The sequence below is a fragment of the Branchiostoma lanceolatum genome, chromosome 13, assembly GCF_035083965.1.
Source record: "Branchiostoma lanceolatum isolate klBraLanc5 chromosome 13, klBraLanc5.hap2, whole genome shotgun sequence".
Taxonomy (NCBI): Eukaryota; Metazoa; Chordata; class Leptocardii; order Amphioxiformes; family Branchiostomatidae; genus Branchiostoma; species Branchiostoma lanceolatum.
Window position 1 is genome coordinate 19,960,254 of NC_089734.1, and position 13,272 is coordinate 19,973,525.

The following is a 13,272-nucleotide window of genomic DNA, read 5'->3' on the forward strand; positions in this document are numbered from 1 at the left end:
CATTATAGTAACGGTCCTTCTATTGTTCGTTATTCATCAAACAATAAGAAAAGGTTCAAGGCACAGTGGTGATGAACCCTAGCAAAATGCTAATGGAAAATTCAAACTAACAATCATCATCATCAATATCATAATAACAAATACAAAAACAGAACGATGAACAATCCGGCATTGGTGTCGGGCTGTCCGGGATGGAAGAGAAAGTGTAAAACAACGTCATATTTAGATTTGTAAATTGGACATTAAAAGTATATACAGTACTAAGGAAAGGGCAATTCAAAGCGTTTGGTATCGGCAATATAAGTAATGATTACGTAAAATCAACATATTTCTGGTCGTGTTGAAGTAAGATGTTAAAATCGAGGCTACCACGCGCCAGGTTGTGCAGGTGGCAGAGCAGGTCCCCTCTTCTCCGGTTGTAGGCCGGGCAGTGTAACGTGTTACACGTGATGCATAGTTAACAAAGATTAATGAACAGTGCTGCCGCATCGACACCGGCAGGTACAGATTGGGCTTGGGACCAAATTACGTGCGTTATCCAATGTCGTCCGATTTGTTCAAAACGTCATTTTCCTTTAAAATGCTTGGGCAGAATCAAATGTTTGTTGCCCATAAAATGAAATACAAGCTCTTCTACAACGAACAATGCATGGCCTCTCCCCCTCAGTTAACCAGCATGCGCGCACATATCTATACTAAGGTCTGCGTTGAATTGTGCCAATGTGACCTTTAGCCGTTCAATTTCCAGTCCTTCTCCTTCTTGTCCTTGCGTGGACAAGAAAGAGAAAGAAAAAAATTCACCATAAGCGACCAAAGTTGGCTGCAAATCAAACACGGTAAGCCAATTTAGCAGACTCAGTTTGTTGACCAAAACCAGTCAGACCTGTTCTTATTTGCATAAAAGTCTGGAGCTAACCGGAGCAAGAAACAGGCTTGCCGCTTGCTGTAGTGACATTCCTGTCTGGAGAAGGTTCTCCGATGTTTCATTCCAGTGAAAAATTCACCTCAAGACTTTAAACTTCTCAATATGGTGGCGTCGGCGAGAACATGGCTTCTTATGATCATAGATTTGATTTGCATTCCACTAGGTAAGTGCGTCATGGTTTCGGACTTATGTATACCGTCTTGGTGGGGAGGGGGGCCTACATGCAGATGCGACCAACTTCTGGTAAATTCTCGTTCAGATCATAGTGACAGATGATATGGATGCATTTGAAAAAGTTTTATCAAGAAAATATTGATTGTGTCTTGTTGTATAAGTTAGATCTTTTGTCAAGCCTACGAATTTGGGGATCTGACTTTAGACTTAAGGCCTCTACCATAGCTGGCGGCTAACCCATATTCCCGCATACCTGCATACCATCTTCGGGTAGAAGGCTCCAGCGGCCTGTAGGTGCCGATCTCCACTCTAGCTACAAGAAGTATCCGCGGTGTACTTTACTTTGGCCCAATGCCTATCCAGTACGTTCTTGAATTCATTGACAGTTCTAGCGTCCATCACTAACGGTATTACTGATAGTGAATTCAAATCCTTCACCGTTCTAATACTGAATATTCTCATAACTTATGTTTTTCAATGACAGTTGCCTTTTATTACCATTATGAGACCATTGCTTTTCTAAACAATTGTACTATAGTGTTATCTTGCATATCTTGTATTTTGTCGTTGTTGCTGTCATGGCCAGGTGGTTGTTGTTGTTGTTGCAAAATCGGCACACATTTGACTACAAATACAGCTCATTTGCTATATTCTAAGTATACATTGCCAGAAGGTATGCTTCTGAATAGAATGAATGGATACCGGGGGTTTGTTCAGTCCTCGGAGAGAGGAAAATAAGTCTCGATATATGCATGCATGTAAGACCCCCATTCCACTTGGACGGCGCTCTCACCGCGCTCTCACGGCGACCTAAAATGGTCCAGAGCGCCGTGAGGGCGCCGAACTCCTGGAGAATGTGCTCAAATGGAATCTCTACGGCGACCCTTGCGCGCTCTCAGCGCGACCAAAATGTCACATGTCAGCAACTTTTTTAAGATTTCACAGATTACTCAACGAATTCCAGAGATAAAGAAGGAATTTTTGTTACGTTTTTTGTGCTTTGTTGTCTTCTCAGTCATACATTTACCTCTTGCATCATATTTGAATGATAAAATCAAGGGGAGAACAAATTCAATTGTAGTCGCTGCACGGTCTCTCAGTGTGTGTCTTAAGTAATATATGTATGTTAAACTCGTGTTTTCTGTGTTGTCTGTCATGTAAACTGTTTCCAATGAATATATTTTATCATTCTACGTTATAATAGAAACGCAAATCCCAGAATTTTGAAACACATTTTGAATCACTGACAATAAAACTTGGAGGGAATTTAATTTGAATGGAAGCAAGTACTTGTAGTTATTCGTCAATTTGTATTACCCACGAGCAAAACTATGATTTGACCACAAAATTCAAGATACACCACTTCAAGAATTAAATTTGTTTGAACTACAGTTAAAACCATTCAATCCTCATAGAGCGCTCGCTGCGATCCTTGAGCGCTCGCTGCGGCCCTTTGATCCCACCTTAAGCTTGGGCGCTCTCACGGCGCTCACCGCGCTCTCACAGTGCTCTCACGGCGCTAACTGCGCTCGCTCCGCGCTCTCTCCGCGCTTGTTTTTTGATCGCCATCCTCGGCGCTCTCACGGCGAAGGTTTTGAGCATGTTCAAAACCATCGCGGAGGTGACGGCGCGCATGGCGCTCTCGCCGCGCTGTCGGCGCTCTCAATGCCGCTCTCGCCGCGCTGTCGGCGCTCTCACGGCGATCCGGCCAAAATGAGGTCGCCGTGAGAGCGCGTTGAGAGCGCCGTCCAAGTGGAATGGGGGCATAAGCAAGATGATGAAAACAGATTCGAGTACATACATTTTGTACTAGTAGATATCAAGCCAATCAGAACAGAACTAACAAATTGTATTTGCTAAGTTGTTTTTCCTGTACCTAGACAATCAAAGTCATTTCACATAAAGTTGATCAAAGCCTGCATGATGTAGATAAACTTTATTCCTATTCCTTTACTATCAATATCACAAAATCCTTCCCTTCCCGCAGCTCTAATGCCTGCAGCTATCCTGATATTCTCTGATATCCAGCCGAACGAGAGCGGTTTCTACTGCACAAACCGGCGGATATCCTACCCGTACCGGGCCGGGTCCTGGGGCCACCGGATACTCGGCCACTGGGGCTTCCTCATTGCAATGTCCATCATAGTTGTGAGTAGGATGGATTTCTCTTGTTTCGGTTTTATCGGGACCTGGCAGGGATTCTGAGTCAAGAACCCTAACCACAAGGCCACTCTATTGAATTTGTGATTAGAGAAGATTGCCATGATCAACTGGTTGCCATGTTTACTGTGACGTCATTGGCAGACATAATTGATTGCCTTGCGACAAAATCCTAGAGTCTGAAGAATTATTTTTGCATGTTCAAGAGAAGGTTATATATCTGGCGCAAACGCGTACGCGTACATGTTGATTGAATAATGTCATCCTTGATGTTGGATATGGCCTACAAATCCTATGGAAATCAGTGTTGTATGTGTAGAGAAAGGAGACTCCAATATGTGTAGAGAAAGGAGACTCCAAGAGTTCTGGATGAAGTAAGGGCAGACGCACAGGAACGATCTTTATTCCACACTCACATCCTCCTCTCCCTACTCCTGTCGTCCAACTGTCCTGTCTTACGGGCCCTGTTATCTGTCCTGGACTGCCGACTCATTATCAAAGAAGCTATCTACATACCATAAATGACGACGATCCGTAGACCCCATTTCTAGTTATTCATGTCCGAAGGTCAAAACAAATCAAAGACACCCACTGCAACTCCAAACAAGCCGCTAGGGGACCCAAACCTACACAACTTACTTCATGTGGTATGGACTATCTACCACACAAAAATCATGACCTTAGCACTTGCAGAAAATTTGACCTCTAACTTTCAAGCTACGCTGCAGTACCTTAGGTACCTACTAGGAAGCCCATCATCGAACTTGACCTTGACCCACCAAAAATCATGCTGATCCCTCAACAGTTCTTCAAGTTATGTTGTTAACATACAAACGCACAAACGTGCAAAGTCCAATGCAGCACTGTAGAAGAACACCAGGTAAACTATTTTCGAACTTGACCTTCCTTCCTACAACTGCTACACATCTACCAAAAATCATGAAGATCCATCAAAGGTTCCTAGAGTTATGCTCTTGACATACATACAAACAGACCCACTCTACAGCTGGTGTAACCGATAATATAACCTTCTCGGTGAAGGTAAAGAATCTTCTCCAGATTGTGTCTTTGTGAGGTTAATAAGTTTTGTTGCAGTTTTCAAGATGGATCAGCCCTTACACATTACAAGTCAAAGTACATATACGCTATACTACATTTGTAGGCTTAATATAACGTTGGGTAACATAAATTCGCGGGGTACTTAAATTCGGGATTTTTCGAAAACGGGGTATTTAGGGATAGGTGCTAGATGCAACATCAGTAATACCGCTAGAAATGCACACTTGACAGACTAACGTATTCAGAACACTGTCTGAAAAGCTTCGATAACCATGCATTAGAAGTTGGCTACGTCAAAAACTCTCCGCCCCTTATTGTCACAGTCTGAGGGCTTCGTGGGAGAATTATACTGCATAGTTGTTCGCTGGTTTATAAGACAAATGTCACATCCGCTTCCTGCTCAACACAATTATTTACAATACAATACTTATTAGAATCTCTTTTGCTAACCTACAACTGGAATCTAAGTGTGATTAATCATCAGAACGCCTCTTTGTTGCTACAACCAATGGCTACGGTGAATTTTCCCACCACCATATTCGTTACCCAGAATCCTGCTATTCGGCAGACGACAAACGTTTGCGAGAAACACTTTTTTGTCTAAATGTTGTGTGTGATAGTGGAATGATGGCGATATTTTCCTCAAAGTTTGCTCTTAGCACAAGCAGAAACACATGGACATAGTAGAATTACCATTTCTACGGCATCCAGCTAACGCCCCGATAAATAATGTACAAATTTCCATGACGGTGGGGGTTGACTTTGAGTGACGTTCTACCAACTCAACACACGGGTTGTTCCCGGAGGCCTGATGTGTGGGTTACGGCCGTTTTTTCGTGTAGTTTTTTTTACTTGGACACGTCTATATCCATAGCACTCTCCTCAAGCCAAGGATGGAACGAATAGCTGCTGTATAAAATGTAATTAGCGGTAAGATATTCAAGACGAATCTTCTCTCCCGAATTAATGTTCACCCCTGTCCGACAGCACTGTCATTGTGCGTGCGGCGGACGGTAGTTTCAAGTTGAAATATTTGATGATGGTGTCAGCACGACTAGAGACAAAATCTACCATATATATGATTAGTGCAAAGATAGTACATGATACTGACAGAATAATAGAAAAAAAGGATGGTTTATTGTTCTGCTAGATTGATTTCTGTCAACCATTATCGGAAAAATCCCGAATTTATGTTACCCAACGTTAATTCCTTTTAAACACAACCATTGTAAATTCCCGGTCTACTGTGAAACGTTCCTGTGGTAAAGCTAGCCGGCTGAAGTCCGCTAGCCGCCAGGAGCGGCCCAACGCTAACAAGGCTGGACTGCAGGCTAACTAGAGCTAAATTTTAGATATATTCACTGTTACAGCTAGCTGGATACCCCCTAACCATACCCGAATACGGTGATGGCCAGACTAAGATGGTCAGCGAGGTATTAAGTCCCTAATAGAGACATCCCGTTAGTGGCTTTACGTCAGATCTTTCTCGGCTTATCCTCGTCACACACTACACACACAGACAGACTCTTGGAACAGATCAAGGGACAGTGACTTAGAACATTGTGGGTTCGGTGTCTGGAGTTTTAAGTAATAAAGATTTAATCTGTATTTCTATTTTGTAGTTGACCGTACGATCGTATACGAAAGTCACTGTACACTCGTTGCGTCATTAGAGCTTCTTCCGTCCGCGCTCACTCCACCATCGCACCAGAATTCATGGCCTCGTCTCCCTGGTATCCAATACCGTGCCCTAGACCAAGGACATTGCATTGCCTAGACACAGTGGATAACAACCCATTGCCTCCACGGCCTCAGAAAGGCTATGTAACTACCTTTACCTACTTGAGAAATAGGAAATCGGTTGACCTACCTTTTCGGCTACTGACTATTAGCGACAAGCAAACGAACAATATCAGATCCTTGTCGGATCAGATCCTCTATGCTGCGTTCTGCTAACGGATGTTGACGACGACTGCAGCTCTCCAAACAGCGGTTCTGTCTTTTGTAGCTTCACATCAAAAGGTCGACAGGATGGTCTGTTTGAATATGTATTAATAATGTATTGATGTAGTCAATTATATGAGACTGTGTGTGATATATGCCATGGCAACCATGGCATCCTTTGCGTAAAATGAACTTCTTTGATGAGAGCAGAATATCTTTTTATGAAAATACGATACCCGCTGAAATAACCCCCCAGCCACAGAGACAGAGCTTTGTTTTTCAGTGTGTGCAGAATGAATACATCCCTAATTGGTCAATTTGCGAATTATTTGGAGACTAATTGCTCAATTGTTGCTCCTGCGGAGGCAAAAATAACTTTTTGGGTGGACATGCATCTACAAAAGAAATACCCTGTCAATCACGAGAAGCTATAAGGTTGCTTAAGAGGACAAGAAAGTACAAAGATTTGGGCGCAGCGTATAGAAAGATACAGAAATTGTGCTTTAATATTCTGTTGAAAAATTGTACGGCACAAATTAGGTACCAACGTAAAAGTATGTGTTGTTTTTGGTGTGTATGTCAGTTTGTTTGTTATCTTCGCCGAGAAGATTATTTTTTTCGGTTACGACATCTGTAGGGTGGGTCTGTATGTATGTCAAGAGCATAACTCGAGAAACCTTTGACGAATCTTCATGAATTTTGGTAGGTGTGTAGTGGTTGTGCAAAGGAAGGTCAAGCTCATACATCGTAAACCTGGCGTTTTCCAACAGTACTGCAGCGGAATTTGCATTTTTGTGTGTTTGTAGGCATTAAATGTGTCGGAAACGTTGATGGATCTTTAGGACCACCAAACCCTGCTTGAGTTATCCTCTTTCAAATTTATAGAAAATGCCCACTGAAGTACAGTGGGAACCACCAAGAAGACCCATTTTCGAACTTGACCTCCTTTTCCCAAACCCCCATCAACCTACTAAATTTCTTCACGACCTAATTTCGCTCGAGTTATGCCGCCAACAAAAAAACTGAAAAAAGGTCTACTGCAGCACCAAAGGGACACCCCAGGAGACCCACCTTCGAAGTTGACCTTCGTCTCCCCAACAGTAACTTACCTACAAAAATCACCGACATCCGTCCATTGCATCCAGAGCTATATTGCCAACACCACCATTCCGCAAATCCCGACCAGAAATATACCCATCTGCCTACGGCGAAGGAAATTACCTTAAACCAAAATATATGTTCTTAATGAAATGGAACGCCTAAAACAGCTGCCTGTACCAAAGGTTACACAACAACCTAACACAAAAGACCACGATACTTGAATTTATGTCAAGTTCCTGAACATACTCCTACACCGGACATCTAAAAGACATGTGAGCTGACAGATCAACACAAGCGGTCGATGTTTTCGGTTTCGTGGAAACCTTCCAGAATAGCAAACAACAGACTAAACATTTTGTGCCACAAGCAACGGCCTTTAGAACAGACAGACATGGGACAGGAGGAGGGTGATGACTGTTGCTACACAAGACGTCAATCCTATACAGCTCCATATTTCAGCCGATGGACAGGAGTGCATAGCTACCACAGTCACCAAAATATCGACCACAGTCAACAGCATTAACATCGACAGACCACACTCCTGAAGCTACATTTTTGACATATTCGCCCTCGGCACATATAATTCAAAACGCTCTTCTAATAATAGCAATTATACTTACCTAGGCATTGATTGTAATATATATTTCCCATCTAACTTGTAAAGTACTATACAATATACATAACACACACATGCTAATTGATAGACTCAAATTAATTTGTCCGATCTCTGAAATCTCGAAAGTTTGAATTGCTCAGTCTTTTAACCGAAACGCAAAATTGATTTTAACTTAAGACTTAGATAGGTGTATATCTATATGGTATTCATTTTACCAACCTCGAGGTATGTCAAAATATTCGTTTTTCAACTTCTAACTGATGCATGTTTGCAAGTACAAGTACTATTGCATAGAACGTTTGTTTGCTTCTTGTCTAGTTTATGTTAGGAGAGCTGACGCTATATTATCGAGAGAAAGGCTCACTCAACGACAGAGGGAATGCAGATCAGCAGGAGTACAGGGACATTCTCACCAATTTATTCGTTCGACTCTTCAAAAACAACGTCATCTTCCTCTTCGGTAAGCAATCTCTGTAAAACGACCCCAATTTAGCGGGTTGTTGAGTGATAAATAAAACAGGTAATCAGGAAATAACAATAACATCACTGTAAGTTCATATTAAGCCAAAGGAGGTCGCAAATGTGTTTATTTTTCATCCGTTATGGGAAAAAAGTTAAAGTTTTCCCCATAAAAAAGAGACGTTTATTGTTAGTCTATTCGATTCAGACTTTTTTTTTCATGAATTGCATAATTCTATACCCATGAATATGTCCAATCAACTTACAATTACGTAATTTTGATTTTATTATACGGATAACATCCGCAGAAGCATCAATTTTCGCCCGTTTCCAAAAAAAAATTCTTCCAAAGCCGCTTGTAATACTAAAGGCAAGAAGAATATATGAAAGAACATAAATGAAGAATCTATTAGGTAGGATAGGTATGTCATAATGAAGGCAATTTTTTTTTCTATTCGCACGCTCGCATCAGTTTTGGGGTCCCCAGAGGATGTCATCCATATAATAAAATCAACATGGTCTTAGTTAAAGGGAGGTCATGTAAGAGATGGCAATGCGCACATGTGAAACTCTACTTGACTCCTTTATGTTTCGTACACTCCTCAGGTTTAAGCGCGGAGGTATCCATTGTGTACATAGCAAAGTACACGGTTGGGGAACTCAGGCCCTACTTTCTACAGGTGTGCGGCCTCAACTTTACCTGCACCGCCAACAAGGGTCTTTTGTTTCCCAACGTCTGTACCGGAGACAAATACACCATGGAAGATTCGAAGTAAGTGTCATAGAGAACAGGAACATTACATATCACGAATATCAAAATCTAAATCTTATAGTACAGAGTTAAAACTTTGCCAAAAAACAATGACTAGCGAATTCAGTTTCGACTGGCCTCCTGCAATCTTCCTCAGAATTAAAAAGTTTGTGTGTTTTGAGGCTTCCGATGATTGTAAGCTGGGCGCATGTGTTCCAGAAACATGGCTTAGATGGTCTCTAAAACCTAATAATTAAACCATGCTAAAGGAGGGTGCCCTAAATAGACATTTTTGGTTAAAAGTGCCAAAAAACAGCAATTTTGATTTTTTTCTAAAACTGTCCACAACTTAAATATAGTGCATTCAAAAGAGGATCATAAGATTTGTTTTGAAGAATGTTTTGATATTGTTACTGATGTCCTGAAATCAGAGAGTACGACATTTTTAGTAAAAACAGCAAGTTTCGTACAGTAGATTACGGAATTCTAAGAACAAGTATAGTGTAACACGTGAAAGATCCTAAACTGTTTGTTTGTAGCAATTCCAACATTGTTAGATAAGATAAGATAAGACATGATTGATATAGGAAAACACCCAAAAATATTTTTTTTGTTAAAAGTAGCAAAATTGTTTTATTAAAATGATGATTAAATCAACAACTTAAATATAGTGCATTTAAAAGAGGATCATAAGATTTATTTTTAATCAAGTTTTGATGTTACTTATGTGCTAATAGTCAGAAATTACCCCAGAATAGACATTTGTACTCAAAAATTGCCCCAAACACCCTTAAGAAAATTGCATTGTTTCTGACCCACTATTCACACAGCATATTATGAAGAGCTATAAGTTGCATGTCTTTGCCAACTTTTAGCCATCTGAAGTAAAGTATCATGGCACAGAAGTGAAAAATGTAGCTATGTTTTAGGGAAAATTGGTTCCTTGCAACCGTTGATAAGAAACTTGCTTTTCGAATTGGCTCCACCATTGAATATATTAAGTACATACTCATGGTTCACCATACCAAGTTTCATGCTTTTACCAAAATTTGAACAATTCTAGCTATATTTTGCACCAATCATCAGACTAGTGTTAAATCTATATCGTAGTACATCGCACCACGACTCAAACTTCATTGTTCACCCAACTTATAGTAACTATTGAACGGATATAAGAAATATTCAGTTTGAATCATTTCGTTACCACAGGTTGGGTTTTGTATCTGGACACACGGCAACACACTTCTACACAGCAATTTACCTTGCGGTAAGCATAGTTATGCACTTATATTTGAATATGGATATTGTAAGAAGCTGTTGACCGTCTTATCGAACCAACTTACAAACCGAATATAACAAAGATCCATCCACAGCTTCTTGTTTTACGTTGTTCACACACACGAAGGCACACGTGCACCTAGACCCGAAAATATAACCATCTTGGCGAAGATGATAACAGTTTGGGGAAAATTGTCCAAAATGATGTGAAAATTGTAATTTCGTCAACACACATACAGAAAGGTAATAAAACAAATAATGACAATCAGAGGTTGAGCCTGATGTCCCGTGTTTGAGGAGAAGCTTACCCCGAAAATTGGCATGAATGCTCATCTGTGCGGGTAGGACTGATGATATATGTTGAAAATGTTGTCTTTCCATCAATCAAGAGCAAGTAGGAATTGATATTAGTGCGGATACGCTCCGGTGTGCGTATTTGTAGGATAAACCAATCACTCCCACATCTAGTACCAAACCTCCTTGCTTTCGATGACAACAACTCGAAGTCCAAAACTGGTGTCTCACTGCAAGAAACAGTCCTCCGTTTGTGCCAGTGCATTCCTATGTCGAGTGTAGGTCTCTTCACACAGCCCTAACCATGATGTTTCCCAAAAGCTTCTAACCAGCGCCCGTTCCAGCATCCCTAAGCCGCCAGTAGCCAGCAATCTGTAGTCAGCGTCCGTTCGTAAAGTATTAATGTGAGCGCGGCCCAATTTGCGTTAAGCCGCCAGTTTGCATTAGAATACGTCACAATGGGCCAATCAGGCTTTCTGTCTCTACGAAGAAACAGGCTGTGAGATTTGGCAATAAGAGTCAACTAAAGTTCCACGACCTTCGCAAATGATGTTAACTTTTACAAATGATGTATTAAACAAGGTTGCATATATTGCATGAGTTGATCATCTTTACCCAAATAAAACAAGTTGGCCAGATCAAGGCATTAAAGCAATCAAGGTATGGAAGCATTATATTGGCAAAAAATGCTATTTTAGTGGTATTTATGAGTTTGAATTGGTACATACATTGTTGTTCCTCTCTATGTCAGAGTTATCAGCTCATCAAGAAAAGCACTGCCCATCTCTTGAGCCCTATTCTAGCCATAGTCACCATGTCCATATGGTGTCCTCCTATAAAGGTCGACATCGCAGAAATAGCAAATTAAAAAAGAAGTTTCAACTTTTCCTCGTTGTTATGTAAATAAGGCCATGATCTGCATAAAGTGTGTCTCAATATTTTGATAATCAACAAAGATTCCTGCCAGCCCAAAACAATGAAAATCCACCAAACTCTACTTGATTCCTCCTTTAAAGCTTTAGACAAACATGCCCACTGCAGTTACACAACTTCCTCCCTGCCCCAAGGACTATCCACCACTCAAAAGTCACGAGCATAGCACATCCAGAACGTGAACTCAAACACTTTGAAGTCCCGCTGCAGTACCATTGGTCGCTAGGTTAATTATGGAGTAGACGTAATGTTGTGTCAGGGCTAGGACGCTGCGAATCATCTTATCGTTTCTTCTTCGCGCGCGAAAATTCTAAAGATTGTTGCTCACGTTGGCTTCAGTCTCATATGGTCCTTCATGCCAAATTAAAACTTTATAATGTTAATATTCGAGAAAACACCCTCTCATGTATAAGTGCGTAGAATACTGTTTTGCCCATTGTTCTCTTCGTTCATGTTCACAAATAATCCTGCTTGGCCTACCAAGACGAATCAAACCGTTTTGATGTTTGCATCGTGAACCCTGCCATTCTTGAGGAACAAGTGCGATGTGAGTCATTTATCTGTCAATATCTACCCCAAAAAGGGAATAATCTTTATTAATATTTTATAGACGTAACAGTTGTTAGCAAAATGTAAATGGGGGTGGGGGATTTGGAAGTATATGTGCTTGCTTAGCATTGTGATATCAAAATCTCTAAGATCTTGTTTTCCTTTTTTTAAGTAGTTATACATCCAGGCCCGGTGGAAGTGGCGGGGGCCCTGGCTCGTCAAGCCGACGGTTCAGGCAGCGTTTGTTGCCTTCGCTGTCTGGCATTCCTACAGCCGGGTGGCAATCTACCATCACGACATCTACGAAGTGAACAGGGGGCTTGCCCTGGGAGTAAGCTTTGCTTCAATAATGGTGAGAGCAGAGTCTTTGTATTTGGTAAGAAGATAAATCAGTAAGATGATTTATCTAATTTTGGTATAGGTCTTGTGGTCTTAGTCCTTGGGCTAGTATGGGGTCTTGCTTTACAAGTGTTTGATCCAAATAGAGCCACAAGTACTCAGAATCATTCATCGTTCTAGCTAGAAAAGGTGCGAATATATGATATCATAATTCAATGCTTCTCTTCCAACCGCCCCAGGTCCTGTTTGTGTCTGACCTGTTCTGGGGCCGTGGCACGGCGGCGGCCCGGGCTCGCTCCTGGTACGTGGCGACAGCAGGAGTGCCCTTCTCAGAGGACGACTGAGTTCGGTGACCTCATACCTCAATAAATATTCAAAGCTGTTCTGATTGTTTATGTTTCAATGCGTTATATTTATTGAAGCCCAGTCATGGAAAACAATGGAATTATATAATATCCTAATTGATTATGCATATTACATCCTTATTTGCATAATGTGTCTTATTGTGAACATCTTTGCCTAAGCTACCTGCATGCCTAAAATGATGGAAATCTGTCCTTCCTGTCTTCGGTCATCCTCTTTAGAATATTTTGCCAAAAACGCCCTTGCAGTTCTAAAATTATATGTTAGGGGGCCAAAACCTACCCCAGTTTGACCGGGAGGCAAAGGCTACTACCCAGATGTCAAGGC

General features: G+C 41.2%; 1 protein-coding gene across 1 annotated transcript; it reads left to right on the forward strand.

The window, feature by feature from the left end:
- The first annotated feature begins 886 nt into the window (after nucleotides 1-886).
- LOC136446921 (phospholipid phosphatase 2-like) lies at nucleotides 887-12,965 on the forward strand. The gene is made up of 7 exons (XM_066445572.1): nucleotides 887-1,088; nucleotides 3,087-3,247; nucleotides 8,298-8,439; nucleotides 9,045-9,210; nucleotides 10,399-10,456; nucleotides 12,419-12,595; nucleotides 12,822-12,965. Exons 1-7 carry the CDS (start codon nucleotides 1,028-1,030, stop codon nucleotides 12,924-12,926), a joined length of 870 nt encoding a protein of 289 aa, XP_066301669.1. The 5' UTR covers nucleotides 887-1,027; the 3' UTR covers nucleotides 12,927-12,965.
- Nucleotides 12,966-13,272: the final 307 nt, after the last annotated feature.